Here is an 18,588-nt window from a genome sequence, read left to right as displayed (position 1 = left end):
TGTCTGTTACTGGTGTATAAGAATGCTTGTGCTTTTTGCACATTGATTTTGTATCCTGAGACTTTGCTGAAGTTGCTTATCAGCTTAAGGAGATTTTGGGCTGAGACGATGGGGTTTTCTAAATATACAATCATGTCATCTGCAAACAGTGACAATTTGACTTCCTTATTCTCTAATCCAATACCCTTTATTTCTTCCTCTTGCCTGACTGATCTGGTCAGAACTTCCAACATTATGTTGAACAGGACTGGTGAGAGAGGGCATCCTTGTCTTGTGCTGGTTTCCAAAGGGAATGCTTCCAGTTTTTGCCCAGTCAGTATGATATTGGCTGTGCATTTGTCATAAATAGCTCTTGTTATTTTGAGATACATTCCATCAATACCTACTTTATTGAGAGTGTTTATCATGAAGGGCTGCTGAATTTTGTCAAAGGCCTTTTCTGCATCTATTGAGATAATCATGTGGTTTTTGTCATTAGTTCTGTTTGTGTGATGGATTACGTTTACAGATGTGCATATGTTGAACCAGGCTTGCATCCCAGGGATGAAGCCAACTTGATCCTGGTGGATAAGCTTTTTGATGTGCTGCTGTATTTGGTTTTCCAGTATTTTACTGAGGATTTTTGCATCGATGTTCATAGGGATATTGGTCTAAAATTCTCTCTCTCTTTTTTTTTTTTTTTTTTGTTATGTCTCTGTCAGGCTTTGGTATCAGGATGATGCTGGCCTCATAAAACGAGGTAGAGAGGATTCCTTCTTTTTCTATTGTTTGGAATAGTTTCAGAAGGAATGTTACCAGCTCCCCTTTGTACCTCTGGTAGAATTCGTCTGTGAATCTGTCTCGTCCTAGACTTTTTTTTGGTTAGTAGGCTATTTATTATTGCCTCAATATCAGAGTCTGTTATTGGTCTATTCAGAGATTCAAATTCTTCCTGGTTTAGTCTCAGGAGGGTGCATATGTCCAGGAATTTATCCATTTCTTCTATATTTTCTAGATTATTTGCATAGAGGTGTTTATAGTATTCTCTGATTGTAGTTTGTATTTCTTTGGGATCGGTGGAGATATCTCCTTTATCATTTTTTATTGTGTCTATTTGATTCTTCTCTGTTTTCTTCTTTATTAGTCTTGCTAGCGGTCCATCTATTTTGTCGATCTTTTCAAAAAAACAACTCCTGGATTCATTGGTTTTTTGGAAGGGTTTTTTTGTGTCTCTATCTCCTTCAGTTCTGTTCTCATTTTAGTTATTTCTTGCCTTTTGCCAGGTTTTGAATGTGTTTGCTCTTGATTCTCTAGTTCTTTTCATTGTGATGTTAGAGTGTCGATTTTACATTTTTCCTACTTTCTCTTGTGGGCATTTAGTGCTATAAATTTCCCTGTACTCACTGCTTTAAATGTGTCCCAGGGATTCTCGTATGTTGTGTCTTTGTTATCATTGGTTTCAAAGAACATCTTTATTTCTGCCTTCATTTCGTTATTTACCCAGTAGTCATTCAGGAGCAAGTTGTTCAGTTTCCATGTAGTTGTGCGGTTTTGAGTGAGTTTCTTAATCCTGAGTTCTAATTTGATTGCACTGTGGTATGAGAGACAGTTTGTTGTGATTTTTGTTCCTTTACATTTGCTGAGGAGTGCTTTACTTCCAATTATGTGGTCAATTTTAGAATAAGTGTGATGTGGTGCTGAGAAGAATGTATATTCTGTTGATTTGGGAAGGAGAGCTCTGTAGATGTCTATTAGGTCTGCTTGTTGCAGAGCTGAGTTCAGGTCCTGCATATACTTGTTAACCTTCTGTCTCATTGATCTGTCTAATACTGACAGTGGAGTTTTAAAGTCTCCTATTATTGTTTTATGGGAGTCTAAGTCTCTTTGTAGGTCTCTAAGAACTTGCTTTATGAATCTGGGTGCTCCTGTGTTGGGTGCTTATATATTTAGGATACTTAGCTCTTCTTGTTGAATTGATCCCTTTATCATTATGTAATGGCCTTCTTTGTCTCTTCTGATCTTTGTTGGTTCAAAGTCTATTTTATCAGAGACTAGGATTGCAACCCCTGCTCTTTTTTTGCTTTCCATTTGCTTGGTAGATCTTCCTCCATCCCTTTATTTTGAGTCTATGTGTGTCTTTGCATGTGAGATGGGTCTCCTGAATACAGCACACTGATGGGTCTTGACTCTTTATCCAATTTGCCAGTATGTGTCTTTTAATCAGGGCATTTAGCCCATTTACATTTAGTGTTAATATAGTTATGTATGAATTTGATTCTATCATTATGATGTTAGCTGGCTATTTTGCCCATTAATTGATGCGGTTTCTTCCTAGTATCTATGGTCTTTACAATTTGGCATGTTTTTGCAGTGGCTGGTACTGGTTGTTTCTTTACATGTTTAGTGTTTCCTTCAGGAGCTCTTGTAAAGCAGGCCCGGTGGTGACAAAATCTCTTGGCATTTGCTTGTCTGTAAAGGATTTTATTTCTCCTTCACTTATGAAGCTTAGTTTGGCTGGGTATGAATTTCTGGGTTGAAAATCCTTTAAGAATGTTGAATATTGGCCCCCACTCTCTTCTGTCTTGTAGGATTTCTGCCGAGAAACATGCTGTTAGTCTGATGAGCTTCCCTTTGTGGGTAACCTGACTTTTCTCTCTGGCTGTCCTTAACACCTTTTCCTTCATTTCAACCTTGGTGAATCTGAGAATTATGTGTCTTGGGGTTGATCTTCTTGAGGAGTATCTTTGTGACGTTCTCTGTATTTCCTGAATTTGAATATTGGCCTGCCTTGCTAGGTTGGGGAAGTTCTCCTGGATAATATCCTGAAGAGTGTTTTCCAACTTGGTTCCATTCTTCCCATCACTTTCAGGTACACTGATCAAATGTAAATCTGGTCTTTTCACATAGTCCCATATTTCTTGGAGGCTTTGTTCATTTCTTTTTACTCTTTTTTCTCTAACCTTGTCTTCTCACTTTATTTCATTAATTTGATCTTTAATCACTGATACCCTTTCTTCCACATGATTGAATTGTCTACTGAAGCTTGTGCATGTGTCATGAAGTTCTCGTGCCATGGTTTTCAGCTTCATGAGGTCATTTAAGGTCTTCTCTACACTGTCTATTGTAGTTAGCCATTTGTCTAATCTTTTTTCAAGGTTTTTAGCTTCTTTGCAATGGGTTCGAACATCCTCCTTTAGCTTGGAGAAGTTTGTTATTACTGACCTTCTGAAGCCTACTTCTCTTCTGTCAACTTGTCCAACTCATTCTCCATCCAGCTTTGTTCTGTTGCTGGAGAGGAGCTGCAATCCTTTGGAGGAGAAGAGGTACTTGATTTTTAGAATTTTCAGCTTTTCTGATCTGGTTTCTCCCCATCTTTGTGGTTTTATCTACCTTTGGTCTTTGATGTTGGTGACCTACAGATGGGGTTTTGGTGTAGATGACCTTTTTTTGATTTTGATGCTATTCCTTTCTGTTTGTTAGTTTTCCTTCTGACAGTCAGGTCCCTCAGCTTCAGGTCTATTGGAGTTTTCTGGAGTTCTACTCTAGACACTGTTTGCCTGGGTATCACCAGTGGAGGTTGCAGAACAGCAAATATTGCTGCCTGATCCTTCCTCTGGAAACTTCGTCCTGGAGGGGCAACCACCTATATGAGGTGTCTGTGTGTCCCTACTTGGAGGTGTCTCCCAGTCATGCTACACAGAGGTCAGAGACCCACTTGAGGAGGCAGTCTGTCCATTCTCAGAATTCAAACGCCATGCTGGGAGAACCACTGCTCTCTTCAGAGCTGTCAGACAGGGATGTTTAAGTCTGCAGAAGTTGTCTGCTGCTTTTTATTCAGATACATCTTGCCCACAGAGGTGGAGTCTAGAGGCAGTAGGCCTTGTTGAGCTGTAGTAGGCTCTGCCCAGTTTGAGCTTCCTGGCCGCTTTGTTTACCTACTCAAGCCTGAGTGATGGTGGACATCCATCCCCCAGCCAGGCTGCCACCTTGCAGATCCATCTCAGAGTGCTGTGCTAGCAGTGAGCAAGGCTCCGTGGGTGTGGGACCCACCAAGCCAGGGATGGGGGAGAATCACCTTGTCTGCAGGTTGCTAAGACCTTGGGAAAAGTGCAGTATTTGGGCAGGAGTGCCCCATTTTTCCAGATAGTCTGTCATGGCTTTCCTTGCCTAGAAAAGGGAAATCCCCCAACTCCTTGTGTTTCCCGGGTGAGGCGATGCCTCGCCCTGCTTTGGCTTGCCCTCTGTGGGCTGCACCCCCTGTCCAACCAGTCCTAATGAGATGAACCATGCACTTCAGTTGGAAATGCAGAAATCACCTGTCTTCTGCGTCGATCATGCTGGGAGCTGCAGACCAGAGCTGTTCCTATTCGGCCATCTTGGAACGCCCACCCCAGGTTCCACCAAAATTTAATACAATACCACCTCAAGCGATCCTCCTGCCATGGCCTCCCAAAGCGCTAGGATTACAGGCATGAGTCACTGTGCCCAGCTCATGCCAACATTTTGATGTAAAAATAAAACACATTCTTCCTCTCTTCCTTTCCATCCCATTCTTCCAACAAATCCCCCACAATCTATTTGTGCACAGTCTTTGGCTGCATTTAAGAAAGGTGTGTGTTCATGTCACAGGAATGGTTGATCCTACTGTACTCTGCATTTGATCAACAAAAAACTGCAATATTCTGTTTAGCTCTGACATTGACATGGACAAATCTGATGCACTATAGTAAGAGAGATAGGCTGCTCAGAGGACTGGACGCCATGTCACCAGAGGAGTGAATGGGGACCTGTGAGTATACTCTGAAGAAAGAAAGACCCATGTGTCCACACATTTGAAGAAGTATGTAGAGTACAATGATTAAGAACATGGGGTCTAGGTTCAGATTGCCTAGGGTCAGGTCTTTGAAAGGAGTTAGTGGAGATAGGCACCAGGCTCTGACATTCTTTGTGAAGACTTGTTCAAAATCTCTAAAGAAAAGGGCTATGCCATGTCACCCTCCTCTTGTGTATTTACCAAGCCTGACACATCATAGATATGTAATAAATGCCTTAGCTTCCTTTATAAAAACATAATAAACAAAGAACCAAGGTTTCAGAAGCAAATTACACAGGAGGCAGATACACACACTGGTTAAGCACCTGGTAGCAACCGCAAGGCAAATAATAGCAGCTTATCATTGTCTTGTCCACAGCTGGGTATGGTGGTCATGAAAATGATGTGGTGCATTGGAATCATAGTTGCCTCCTGGTAACTGAACAAGGAGGCAGCTTAAGTGAGAATGAACTGCCTTTTTTTTTTTTTTAAGAGGAAATTTGCATTTTAGGTATTGTTAGTTCTAATGGGTCCAGGTCAGCTTAGAGTCAGCTCTCACTACACACCTTTCATTCTTTATAATCTTGGCTCTCTTTTGTTGTTTTGTTCATAAACTTTGACGAAAACATTTTCCTCCCGATGTCATGGTATCCTGCTTTTTTGTTCCCAGTGAAAATACCTGCTATGGAAGCTTAATTAAAAAATACAGTTGTTTTTACTTCACGGCTATCAGAAGAATCTATTACAGTGTTTGTTTTCTCTTCATGTGAGATAATTTAGGGAAATGCTAGCTCTCCACTCCTCAGAAGGTCACTAACTAAAATGAGATGGTTCAATTGATAAGCATTCTTTAAGGAATGTGGAGTATTCCCAAGATCCTATCCTTGCAGGGCTCTAGGCTTTGGAATGAAGTCAAAGTCTGGTTAAAACCTCTGCATCTAAATGTAGCCATTCAGAAAATAGCCATGAAAATTCCTTTTTTCCCTCTAAGTTGTCTGTTCTTTAAAGTATCAAAAAATGTAGAATAATTTTGAAGGTTTTACCCACTTAGATCAAATTATTTTGTGTATATATATATATATAAAATGTCAAAATGGATTACGGTTTAAGCATAATACTTATCACTTGATTATATCATCTCCTGTATATATTTCACATATATAATATGTATTGTATATACCTATATACGCACGTGGTTAGACAATACCACCTAGGAATTAATTATGTGTTGAGTATTATACAGAATACAGGAAAGTATTTCTATATTTCCTTGGGAACCCAGTAGGATATTTCTGTTTTAGTATGTTCTTTCTGTTTGACTCTCTCTCCTTGACTCAACAAAGGCACTGACCCCAAGGAAAACTAACAAGCCAGGTTCCCAAAACAAAATTCTAGAGATTGAGAAACCGGAGGGAGGGCACAATGAGATGCTTCAACATGGAGGTAGGGAGATAATCAAGAAGTCTTTGAACCAAGCTAGTTCAATGAGATTATACCTCTGAACTTCCATACATGAAACTTTCTCATGCCCATTTAGTTTCACTTATGTAATATGTCTGTTCCATATACCCGCCGTTTAAGGGAAGTAAGTTGCCTTTATATTATGTGCCTAAAACATTCTGGTCAAGCTAACCTCTGCAGCCTCCATTTCTCCTTCTCTACTGGTTCTCCATGCACCAGCAACACTCATTCTTAATCTTCTCTGGGGTCCCTGAGTTTATTTCTGCTTCAGGATAGTCATATTCCTGTTCTTTCTGCCTGGTTCATTCAACCTCTTCAGATTGGCTTGGCTTGTCCTCATTCTTCAGCCCAAGTCTAAACATTGTTTCCAAAAAAGACCTTTCTAGCCAGGCTCCGTGGCTCACCCCTGTAATCCCAGCACTTTGGTAGGCCGAGGCAGGAGGATCACAGAGCCCAGGAGTTGGAGATCAGTCTGTGCAACACAGGGAAATTCTGTCTCTATAAAAAAAAAAAGAAAGAAAGAAAGAAAAAAAAGAAAACGGACTTCCCTACACCATCTCCCTGCCCCATCATGGGTCTAGATTAGAATCCTTGTTTATAAATTCTCACAGCTTGATAGTTATCTTGCGTGGCACTTAACACAATTGGAATGATTCAGTTCCTTGTGCAATGATTTGTTTATTGTCTGTCTCCTCTATTTGACTGTAAATGTTATTAAGGGAGGAGCAGTGCTGATGCTTCCTAAGAGGGTGCCCAACACACAGTAGGTGCACCGTGAATACTTTTGGAATGAATGAATAGAATAGACCCACTGAGAACCTGAAGCTATTTGCACCTCATTTCCATCCACTTGGGGAGTGTCTGACTGGCCTGAAATTTATTTAAGGAAGTATTTGAATCCCTGGCCCTCTGCTCTCTGCCCTCTCCCATACCCCCTCCCCCATACATACCCCCACAAGGGAGTCTGTGCAAACTGCCAATGAAAGATGCCCCTTTTTACCACAGAATATTGTCACATATCCTGGAATTTTATAGATAATAGGTACTTGTAGTTTTCCCCCAGTGGTTTCTAGAAAGGAGAGTTGTTCTTAATGAAACTTTAATGTTCCTGCCCTTCCCATTACCGGATGATTGGTAAGACTAATGATGGAGTAAGAGAGAATCAGAAAATTAAATCCTCATAAATTAAATCGTACCATGCTCTAATTCTATTGAGATTCTTCTTTTCAAAATATAAACAGCTCTGTCTAAGTTGTCCCCTTGAACCCAAAGGTGCATTTTTCATTCAGCTCAGTGCACACCTTAGGGAAGGATGTAGCTCTCAATCATGAAACTAACACATTTCCACATTTCTTCTGGTAAACTGAAGTGGGTCTGGCACCACCCTCAGACATTCTACAGAATTTACCTTGGAAGAAAATAAATATGTTTGACTTAATGCTGTCTGTAGTGAATGACCACAGGGACAGGTCTAAATGGTTTATTAAATAAGAAAGATTGAACATTTGAAAAACTGTTCTCTCTTAAAATATTTCTAACCCACACATGTAATTTATATTATGGCAAAATTCAACACAAAAGATCTATTGTTTTTGGCAAAATAACTGCAAACATCCTTAATTAGGATGCAAACTGAAAGCACCATTTAATACTGTTGACAGCCATTAGCTTTAGACAGCTGTTTCCACTACTATTTTATTTATGGAAACGTATGAAAAGAAGTAAATATGGAACTAGAAGACAAAATTATTCATGACATGTAATATTTAAATCTTATGATTTTTATTTGCATGTCAACATCACAAATAATATGCTCTGAACATCCCCAACTTGGAATGGTAATGAAAAAAACTATTTTTGCAATGAGAGCTTATTCCCACAGATATTCGAAAAAGATGTCAGCATTTAAGTTAATCAGTATCTGTTTCTAGTGGGCTTTACTTTGAGAAGTGATGGCCTCTTTCTGGGGAGAAAGGATAATTCTTTATCCTGACACCCCATTCCATTTACTACAAGATGTAAACGAATGCCTCCATTAAGTGAATTCCATGGTCAGTCAGTATCCAAAGCAGTCTTTCCTCTATTGTAGTCACTTATTCACCATTCAATAGGAACAGCTAGCTCCTAAAAACAAATCTGAAAGAACATAACATAGGGCATCATTTTCAAACTGGTAATGCCCCATTCTTCTAGGGCTGTGTCTCATAACTCGGTGTTTCTACGGATTACGGACTGAGGATATGAAAGGGAGGACCAGGTTATGGGTCTGAACATGGCAGAAGGAGAATCTGGTTACAATATCTGGACATTTCAGACACTTCATTTATTTAAATTTTAGTAACCACTTTTAAAGAGATAATTTATGTGTGACAAAATACCAGGTAAGACTGGGCATGGTGGCTAATGCCTGTAATCCCAGCATTTTGGGAGGGTGAGGCGGGCGGGATCACGAGGTCAGGAGCTCGAGACCAGTCTGACCAACATGGTGAAATCCTGTCTCTACTGAAAATACAAAAATTAGCCACACATGGTGGCGCATGCCTGTAGTCCCAGCTACTCAGGAGGCTGAGGCAGGAGAATCGCTTGAACCCAGGAGGCAGAGGTTGCAGTGAGCCAAGATAGTGCCACTGTACTCCAGCCTGGGTGACAGAGCGCGACTCCATCTCAAAAAACAAAACAAAACAAAACAAAACAAAACAAAAACAAGGTAAAATGTAGAGTGAAAGCATTACATGATATGGTCGAAAGAGCTCTGGTCTCTCATTCTTTCCCCACCCCTGCCATATGGCTTCAGGTGAATTACTTCAGTAACTCATCTCTGGGCCTTGAGTTCCTGTTAGGTTTCCTTATCTGAAAATGACAATTATTGTGACAAGGATCAGGCAAAATCATGGAGTCTATAAAAATGATTTTAATAGCATAAAGTGGCACAGAAAGTCGGGATATTTTTCTGTGATAACTTAAAAAATGTATGTACCATAGATCACTAATCTGAAGAGTTAAAAAGTCAAGAACTTCAAGGATGGTAACTGACCTGAGTTACCTGGGCTTACTGTTTTAAGTTCTTATTTTACCTCTGCAAACATAGCCTTAGAATTAAGTAAAATGTGAATATGTAAACTGAGTGATCTATTTTATGAGGTTCTGCTACCTTTTTCAGTGATTTACTTCCTATTATAAAGTTTTTTTTTTTTTTTTTTTGAGGCGGAGTCTCGCTCTGTCGCCCAGGCTGGAGTGCAGTGGCCGGATCTCAGCTCACTGCAAGCTCCGCCTCCCGGGTTTACGCCATTCTCCTGCCTCAGCCTCCCGAGTAGCTGGGACTACAGGCGCCCGCCACCTCGCCCGGCTAGTTTTTGTATTTTTAGTAGAGACGGGGTTTCACTGTATTAGCCAGGAGGGTCTCGATCTCCTGACCTCATGATCCGCCCGTCTCGGCCTCCCAAAGTGCTGGGATTACAGGCTTGAGCCACCGCGCCCGGCCTATTATAAAGTTAATGCATACAAAATGTAAAAGCTCTCAACAGCTTAGAATGGTATTAATATAAAGAATAAGTACTTCCCTCCACCACTGCTCACTTTCTCCCACTCATTCTCTCTCTGTCTCTGCCTCTGTCTCTGTCTCTGTCTCTCTCTCTCTCACTCACACAATTCCTCATTTCCACTCCCCAGAGAAAAACATATAAACAGTTTCTTGTAAAACCAAGTACTTTGAAGATGAAAAACACTGTAAGACATTTATAGATTTTTTTTTAAATTAAAGAAAAATCTAGAATTATCCCATGCCAGTCAGAGTTCGTGAAATCTCAGATTTCCTTGGAACAACAGAATGACCAATTGCTGGGTAAGGGAATTGAAACAATAACCCTGTAAACAAACTGTCCAAAGTGAATGGCCAGAGACAGCCTACAGCAAAGATGGAATAAAGTCTTCAAGAAACACCACCTCCTCATCATGGTTTATAACAACTTGATGACGTTCTTCAACATGTTTTAATGATTATCATACCTTCCCCTTCACAAAGGATTGATTTATTATGGTTTAAATTTAAAGAATACTGGTTTCCCAGTTTTGAATCAGGCTTAGATTACAGAACACATAAAATCAATGACTTTGTTCTAGGCCAGGAGAGAGAAAAAAAAAAAAAAAGAAAGAAACACCAACCAGCGTTCTTTTAAGTACACAAGGAATAGTTTGGGGAAAAAATGCCTTCCGCAATTCTGCATACTAAGGTGCTCCACTACTCCTTCCCTCACACATCATTGGGACCATCTCACTTCACTTTCATGCCACTTTAACATTCACAAATTACTTCACATATTATTTGTTTTAATCTTCAAAACAATCTTGTCAGATAGAAAAACATTGTTTTTCAATTTACAGATTCAAAAAACTGAAGCTTAGAGCAGTGAAGTGATAGGCTCAAGGTCATTCCACCAGTAAGGGACAAGACTTCACTTCTCACTGAGGTAGACCGATGACTTCTAAACATCTGTCTCCAGCTTAGCTTTTTCCTCACAAGCCACAGGACCCATATCCAGCCAATGGACTTAACGTCGGCACTTTGCAGTCCCAAATGCAGTTAGACTCAGAGTTTCCAGGCAGAGCCCATAATATTCCTCCACAAGCCCATTCCTCTTTCGGTGGTTTTCTTTCCCAGTGAATGGTGCCACAATTGTTTCAGTTGCTCAAGCCAAAAACCTAGGCATCCTTCTGAACCCCCTACTTTTTCTCAACATGCACTTATGGTCCATCACCACACCCTGCAGATTCTGCCTTCGGAATACTTCTCAAATAGGCCCACTTCTCCCTGTCTCCCCCATAGATGCTATAGTCCAAGACCCCACCACCTTGTATTGCAATCATTTCCATGTATACATTCTGCCTTTTCCCTCCCAACCCCACCTCATCCCTTCTCCACACTGTAGCCAGAATCATCAGGCTGTTCCTCTGCTTAAAATCATTTGTCGGCTTCCAAATGATGAAGATAAGAATCTTAGATGAAGATAAGAATCCTTAGTGTGGCCCACAACGGCCAGTATGATCTGATCCCCTTGTGTCTCTCTAGCCACGTTCTTGCCTTCACCTTTTTGCTTTCATCGCTTGGGCTATTTTTTCATTTTAGCCAAGGTACCCAGCTCTCTCCCTCCTAGAGCCTTTGTGCTGGATGTTCCATGTGTCTGGAATGCTTTTGCCCATTTCCTGTCCCTTGCTAATTTCTAACTCATTCTTCAGCTCAAATGTCACTTCCTCAGGGAAGCCTTCCCTGACCATCAGGTTTGTACTGGGGGAATTGCTCCTTTATTGCTCCTAAATATGAGTTTGTTTGTTTACTTGTTGTTGTCTGTTACGTCCATTACCTTGTAAGCGCTGGGACAGCTTCTCATTATTGCATCTCCTGGTGGTTGGCACAGGGCTTGGCACATGTTAGACGCTCAATAAATAAGGGTTCAATGACGACTGAAAGCCAGGAGTCACACTCAGACCTGTTGATCCCACATTTTACGCACAACATTACTCCCAGCCCCCAGTCTAGCAGGCCCCAGTGCTTAGATCATTAAATCAGAGTCCTGATTAATAAATGAATCACTTGTTTACTAGTACTATCTAGTATATATTTACTAGTATAATCTGGGGATGGGAAGTGCTATCTAATAGAGAATTCATTTGGCAAAGGAATCAGTGCTTTTAACTTGGAAGCTAAAATTGGAAATGAAATTCTGATCTACATGGCACATTTTAGCACTGTCAAAGGAAGTTTGTGATTTAAAATTGTTAACAGTCAAATATATAGAAAGCAACGAATTAGCATTCTTCACTGGTGCAACACTAGTGTTCAAAGAAGGTTACAGTGGAATTTTTCAACTTTCACTTTTTAAAATAATGAAAGCCAGGCATAGTTGCTCATGCCCATAATCCCAGCATTTTGGAAGGCTGAGGTGGGAGGATCACTGAAACACAGAAGTTCAAGACTAGCCTGGGCAACAAAGGGAGATCCCAATTTCTACAGAAAAATAAAAAAATTAGCTGAGCATGGTGGCACATGTCTGTAGTCCCAGCTACTCAGGAGGCTAAGGTGGGAGGATCATTTGAGCCCAGGAGGTGGAGGCTGCAGTGAAACACTGTTTCAAAAAAAAAAAAAACTAACTAAATAAATGAAAACAAAATAAAATAAAATAATGACAAATCATATCTCAGTAAACATCCTATTGTAGGATACTTTGGATGGGAGTGAGGAAATGAGGCATTCCAGTTACAGGTTCTCAGCTTGGTAAAACTTATAAAAACATAAAAAATTAATTATAAACCTATGATGAACAAAATTTTTCTTTTATTTAAAGATTTAGAAGATAGTTTTCAGGGTCCTGATTAATAAATGAATCACTTATTTACTAGTATAATCTAGATGTGGGAAGTGCTATCTAATAGATAATTCATTTGGAAAAGTGCTGGTTGACATTTCACTGAATATCATTAGAAAAAATTGGGCAAACACATGCTAACTTTTTTTTTTTTTTTTTTTTAAATAAGATCTTTCCCTGTCACCCAGGCTGGAGTGAAGTGCCATGGTCATGGTTCACTGCAGTCTGGTCCTTCCACGCTCAAGCAATCTTTCTACCTCAGTCTTGCAGGCAGCTGGGACGACAGGCACTTACCACAGCACCTGGCTAATTTTTAAAATTTTGTAGAGACAGTGTCTCACTATGTTGCTCAGGCTGGTTTTGAACTCTTAGCCTCAAGCAATCCTCTTGTCTCAGTCTGCAGAGTAGTTGGGACTACAGATGTGTGCAATCACACCTGGCTAATGTTATTTTTTTTTTATTTTTTATTTTTTTTTGTAGAGATGATGTCTCACTATGTTCCCTGGGCCTGTCTCAACTCTTGGCCTCAAGCAATCCTCCTGACTCAGCCTCCCAAAGTGCTGGGATTACAGGCTTCAGCCACTGTGCCAGCTTAGGTTTTTTATTTTGTTTTGTTTTTTTAACAATTCAGAACATTTAATAACTTAAGTATATTGATTAATTGTAGAATAAAGTTTGTACTTGTGGATTTTCTTTTTTAGCATACGACCAAACATACATCTGATTAATCTTTTTTTTTTTTTTTTTTTTTTTGAGATGGAGCCTCACTCTGTTGCCCAGAGTGGAGTGCAATGGCACCATCTCGGCTCACTGCAACCTCCACCTCCCATGTTCAAGAAATTCTCCTGCCTCAGCCTCCCGAGCAGCTGGGATTACAGGCATGTGCCACAATGCCCGGCTAATTTTTGTAGTTTTGTAGAGTGGTTGTCTTACAGTCTGAAAAACAGAGTTGGTTTCATGGGTGTGTGACTAGTGCTGTCGTGTGGGGCCTGCATTTAGAAGAGATGAGCCCCATGATTGGTATAATGCTCTACTATCACTGTTTTGAAATTCTTAATAAGTTCTGAACAAAGGGTTCTGCATTTTCATTCTGCTTTGGGCCTTACAAATTATTTGGCAGGTTCCTGTTAAAAAAAATCTCAGTGTTTTGAGAGCTTCTTTGTGTCATCCAGAAACAAAGTGTTTATTGCACTCATTTTCTATACCTTGACAAGAGAAGAACTCTGAGGGTCCCTGGAATCAGAATTGTCAGTCACTAGGGGGGTCTATATACACTGGCCAATCAGGGATTTCAGACCAAAAAAACATAAGCTTCTACTCAATAAATGAGATTTCCAAATACAGTGAAACCTGGTTAACAACTTTGGTTAGTGAAGTGAAGCAATGCCAACAGATGGTTAATGCGGAACACATGGTGTAGATCCAGCTGTTATTTGAGAAAAGTCCTGGCCTTTACTAGAATATGGGGGATAGCTGGGCAAAGACAGGTACAACTAACTTTACTGAACAGTCTAGTCAGCCATACTAGAAATAGTTTTATGATTTTAAAAAAAGTCCTTCAATACTTTACTACTAAGAAAAATGAAGAACTGTACCCCTAAGGGAAACTGCCTGCTTGTGAAAAATGTTACTCCAACTGGTGCATCTAGGATTGCAATTTTAATTGCAAGCAAGCAATTTGATGGTAGGGAAAAATTCTGTGATCCTATGGCTTAAAAGCACATCCTGTGCTACTTTTATAGTGCAGAAGTTGAAAAAGGCTGTTCGTATCTGTAAGTTACCATTTAAAAAGTTATTATTATGATTATTATTATTTAGAAATAGGGTCTTACTTGGCCGGGCGCGGTGGCTCACGCCTGTAATCCTGGCACTTTGGGAGGCTGAGTTGGGTGGGTCGCCTGAGGTCAGGAGTTTGAGACCAGTCTGGGCAACAAGGTGAAACCCCGGCCGTACTAAAAATGCAAAAAAAATTAGCTGGGTGTGGTGGCGGGCACCTGTAATGTCAGCTACTCGGGAGGCTGAGGCAGGAGAATTGCTTGAACCCCAGAAGCAGTGGTTGTAGTGAACTGAGATTGTGCCATTGCACTCCAGCCTGGGTGACAAGAGTGAAACTTTGTCTCCAAGAGAAAAATAAAAAAAAGAAAGGAAAAGAAAAAAAGAGAAAGAAATAGGGTCTTACTCTGTCACCAGGCTGGAGGGCAGTGGCGCAACCATAGCTCACTGCAGCCTTGAACTCCTGGGCTCAAGCGCTCCTTCCACTGCAGCCTCCCAAGTAGCTTGACTATAAGTGGACACCACCATGTCTGGTTAATTTTTTAATTTTTTGTAGAGAGGTCCCATTGTGTTGCCCAGGCTGGTTTCAAAATTCCTGGTGTTAAGCAATCCTCCTGCCTTTGCCTCCCAAAGTGCTAGGATTACAGGCATGAACCACTGCACCCAGCCTATAAACTATCATTTCAAAATAATAATATTGAAGATGATGATAATAATTATCATCATCGTTATTTTGCATCAAAAGCAAATGATTCTAGAAGAATCGATTGAATACCTACCCTAATTAACCTAGATTAAAAATTAATACCCAGGTGAAATTTAAATTTTAGGCCGACAATTTTTCCTTGTGAGTTCAAAACTTATTTAAAATACAAAACTTTCAACTTTCTTGAGAAAGTTATACTCCTGAGACAAAAAGTAAGTAATAATATAGTTTCTAGAAATTCCTATTAGTAATAAAGGGAAAGCACTCAGTTGTAACAATAGCTTCTTCAAGAAGATAAATTTTGGTGTCAGACTTGGGTTCAGTCCTCAACTTTACTGTTTACTATGTGAGCCTGGGCAATTTCCTTGATCTTTCTAAGCCTCCGCTTCTGGATTTGAAATAGGGATAACAGCACTCAATGCAGATGTAAGGATCGAACTAGATAATAGATGTAGGTGTCCAGCACAGTGACCAGGACAGGATAAACATTCTATAAATGGAGCTATCTCACTGATAGGATTTTTCCTCCAGGATTTGAATTTATGAAATAGTTACCTTATTGACAGGAATTATGTTTTTGACATTGTAGTAGAAGCCAAAATAAACCATGTTGAAAACTCCATGTCGTCCCAAAGTTGCAGTTAATCCTTTGTTGAGGCCCTGGAGTCCCCAGCCTTCCTTCTTAATGATTTGTCTTGCATAACCCATAGTGGATGGTTGCTGCAGAAGAGAGAAGCAAAGCCAGAATGATCATCTTTGGGACTGTGGAATACGTAAATTACCATATTAACTTCCCTTCAAGCCAGAATTATTAGGGACTTTTTCCCCCCAGCTATGAATAATCATGCCTAGATCTGTGTCTTTTAAAATCAGCAAACCCAAGAAGCAAACAAAATTGCATGCATAAAAACAGGCTTTAAAGAAAAGATTGTTGGCAAAGAACAAATCATTTTGATAGAATTAGTGAAACTGATGTTATATAATAACTATCATCACTTTCAACATGTAAGTAATTATATCCAATTCTGAATTATTCACACTAATGAAGGAGATTAACCATATAGATAATTTGGTAATCCATAACTGCACATTATCCAAAAGGAATTTGTATTTGGCTCCTGAATCCAGTGTATTTACCTTTCTAATTATGTTTTTCTGCAGCTAATGTTACAGTCTTGATTCCATTGCCTCAAAGGTTGAAGCTGGCACTATGTTATAAATTGGCCATAAATAAATAGCTGTTGATTGTACACATCCTCAAGCAGATATGCAATCAGTGTGTGTATCACTGCTGTGATAAATTATACATAAATGGTGTTGGGAGTACTGGGTTACCACCTTGAAATTACTCCTTTCCAGTCCCCTGATTGATTATCCAAGGCTGAAATGTCCTGACTGCTAGAATCCAGTCTGGCTGAAGAGCTCACCGCTGTTTACCCTGAGATTAACAATTCGTTACAATACAATTACAATTCACATGGGTTTTAAAAAAATGTACGAGTGATTGTTTCTTTTTTTGAAGGTACTGTACAAAAGATATCTCTCATATTTTCACTGAATATTTAATAGGGGAAATGGTTTTTTTTTTTTTTCCCACCCATGAGGTACACACTGACATGACATTTGTTTGATATTTCACTGAAGCAGGTTGTTAGAGTGGTCGTGGCAGTCTGGCACACTTTCAGACTAAAAGTATTTTCTTATGTGCAATTAAGGCTACATCAGCAGAAGAGAATAGAACAAATCCCATCAAGGCTTTTCTTCCAATCTGCATTTATAATAGCTATGTAACTAATGTGAAACATTTAAATGAGCTTGTTTAGATAGTAAATCCTATAGTTTTGGCTGATAAATGGTTTGGAGACTCTAGCTACAATTCCACACTCAACTTCATCTATTAATTTAAGGGAGCTAATTACAATCAACTACAATAAGCTTAAGAAAACTCTTCTTTGTAATATGAAAAAACCATGTGAGAATACATCTTAAAACAATAAGACATATCATACAAGAAAATCAAAAAATTTTCTGAAGGTTAAAGTTTACTTTCTGTTTGACAACATGAGATTGTTTTGTGTTTCAGCACATTGACTTTCATCCCCAAATCATTATTTTTGGGTTTTCAAAAGAGGTAGGACAAGTTGAGCAGAAACTCATTTTTGTTGTAAAGACCCTGGAAGTGCTGAGTAAACTGCCCAAGTACTGCTGTCTTGCTTCAAGAAAGGCAGTCTAAGGGTGGGGGAAGGAGAGGACAGCTTTCCTGGGGCTGGGAAGAACAGGACAGAGGTGAGGCTGCCTGACCAACACAGGTTCTCCCTGCACCCAACCTAAACCTTTTCTCCATCCTCACTCCTCTGAGGTCCTGAGGGCATGAGGGAGGAGGAGCTCCGAGGCCATCTAAGTTTTAGAGCAACATAGAAACCAATGGCGCTAAAATAAAGTGCAAATAACAATGGCTTTCCCTAAAAAAATGGGTGTAAAGATGTTTCTATTGTTTAAAAGTGTTAGTATGCTAAGTCATTAGAATTAGGATGACTAAACTAAATATTAATTTGGATAGCATCTTTCTCATCATCTTGAGAAGATTTCTCCTAGATCTTGGCGAGAGTTGACAAATATTCAAATGGCATTTGCTAATTGTCCGTTTCCTGATTTTCACTGACTTGGGTGCTGTGTGTGTATAAGCAAACATAATGCACGGATTTTTTTTTTTTTCTTCTGACACAGAGTCTTGCTCAGTCGCCCAGGCTGGAGTGCAGTGGCCAGATCTCGGCTCACTGCAAGCTCCGTCTCCCGGGTTCACGCCATTCTCCTGCCTCAGCCTCCCAAGTAGCTGGGACCACAGGCGCCCGCCGCCACGCCTGGCTAATTTTTTGCATTTTTAGTAGAGACGGGGTTTCACCGTGTTAGCCAGGATGGTCTCCATTTCCTGACCTCGTGATCCGCCCGCCTCCGCCTCCCAAAGTGTTGGGATTACAGGCGTGAGCCAGGGCGCCCGGCCATAATGCATGGATTTTAAACTCAAGTGCTTTGTTGAGTTCGAACTCTAGTTGTCAGTAATTAATTGAAGAGTGGCATAGTAATTGGAAATAGGAGCTCAGAGCTAGACAGTTCCAAGTTTGAGTCTCAGCAATACCACTTGTACTTTGGCAAGTATTTTATTCTCTCTGATTAATTCTCACTTTATTAATTTGTAAATAAGGATAATGATAGAATCTTCCTGAGGCTGGTGGCTTCTGCAGTGGCTCAAACCTGTAATATCAGCATTTTGGGAGGCTGAGGCAGGAGGAGTGCTTGAGCCCAGGAGTTCAAGACCAGCCTGAGCAACATAGTAAGACCCCAGTCTCTACAAAAAATTAAAAAATTAGCCAGGCACTGTGGCAAGCCTGTGATCCCAGTTACTCAGGAGGCTGACTCTGGAGGCTGACATGGGAGGATCACTTGAGGTCTGGAAGGTGAGGCCGCAGTGAACTGTTTATCCTGTCATTGCACAGTGA

The 18,588-nt window shown here is 40.1% G+C and overlaps 1 protein-coding gene across 1 annotated transcript in view; it reads right to left on the bottom strand.

Moving 5' to 3' along the window:
* The window catches only part of SLC25A21 (solute carrier family 25 member 21), a 526,576-nt gene that overhangs the window by 16,392 nt on the left and 491,596 nt on the right, over positions 1–18,588 (bottom strand). Inside the window, exon 7 of the mRNA XM_033188230.1 lies at positions 15,647–15,811. Coding sequence (XP_033044121.1) covers positions 15,647–15,811 — 165 coding nt within the window. The remainder of the gene's footprint in view (positions 1–15,646; positions 15,812–18,588) is intronic.

This window comes from Trachypithecus francoisi, unplaced genomic scaffold, assembly GCF_009764315.1.
Source record: "Trachypithecus francoisi isolate TF-2019V2 unplaced genomic scaffold, Tfra_2.0 Lachesis_group3, whole genome shotgun sequence".
NCBI classification, from domain to species: Eukaryota; Metazoa; Chordata; class Mammalia; order Primates; family Cercopithecidae; genus Trachypithecus; species Trachypithecus francoisi.
Note: the sequence above shows the minus strand (reverse complement) of the source record. Positions and strands in the feature narration are given on the sequence as shown.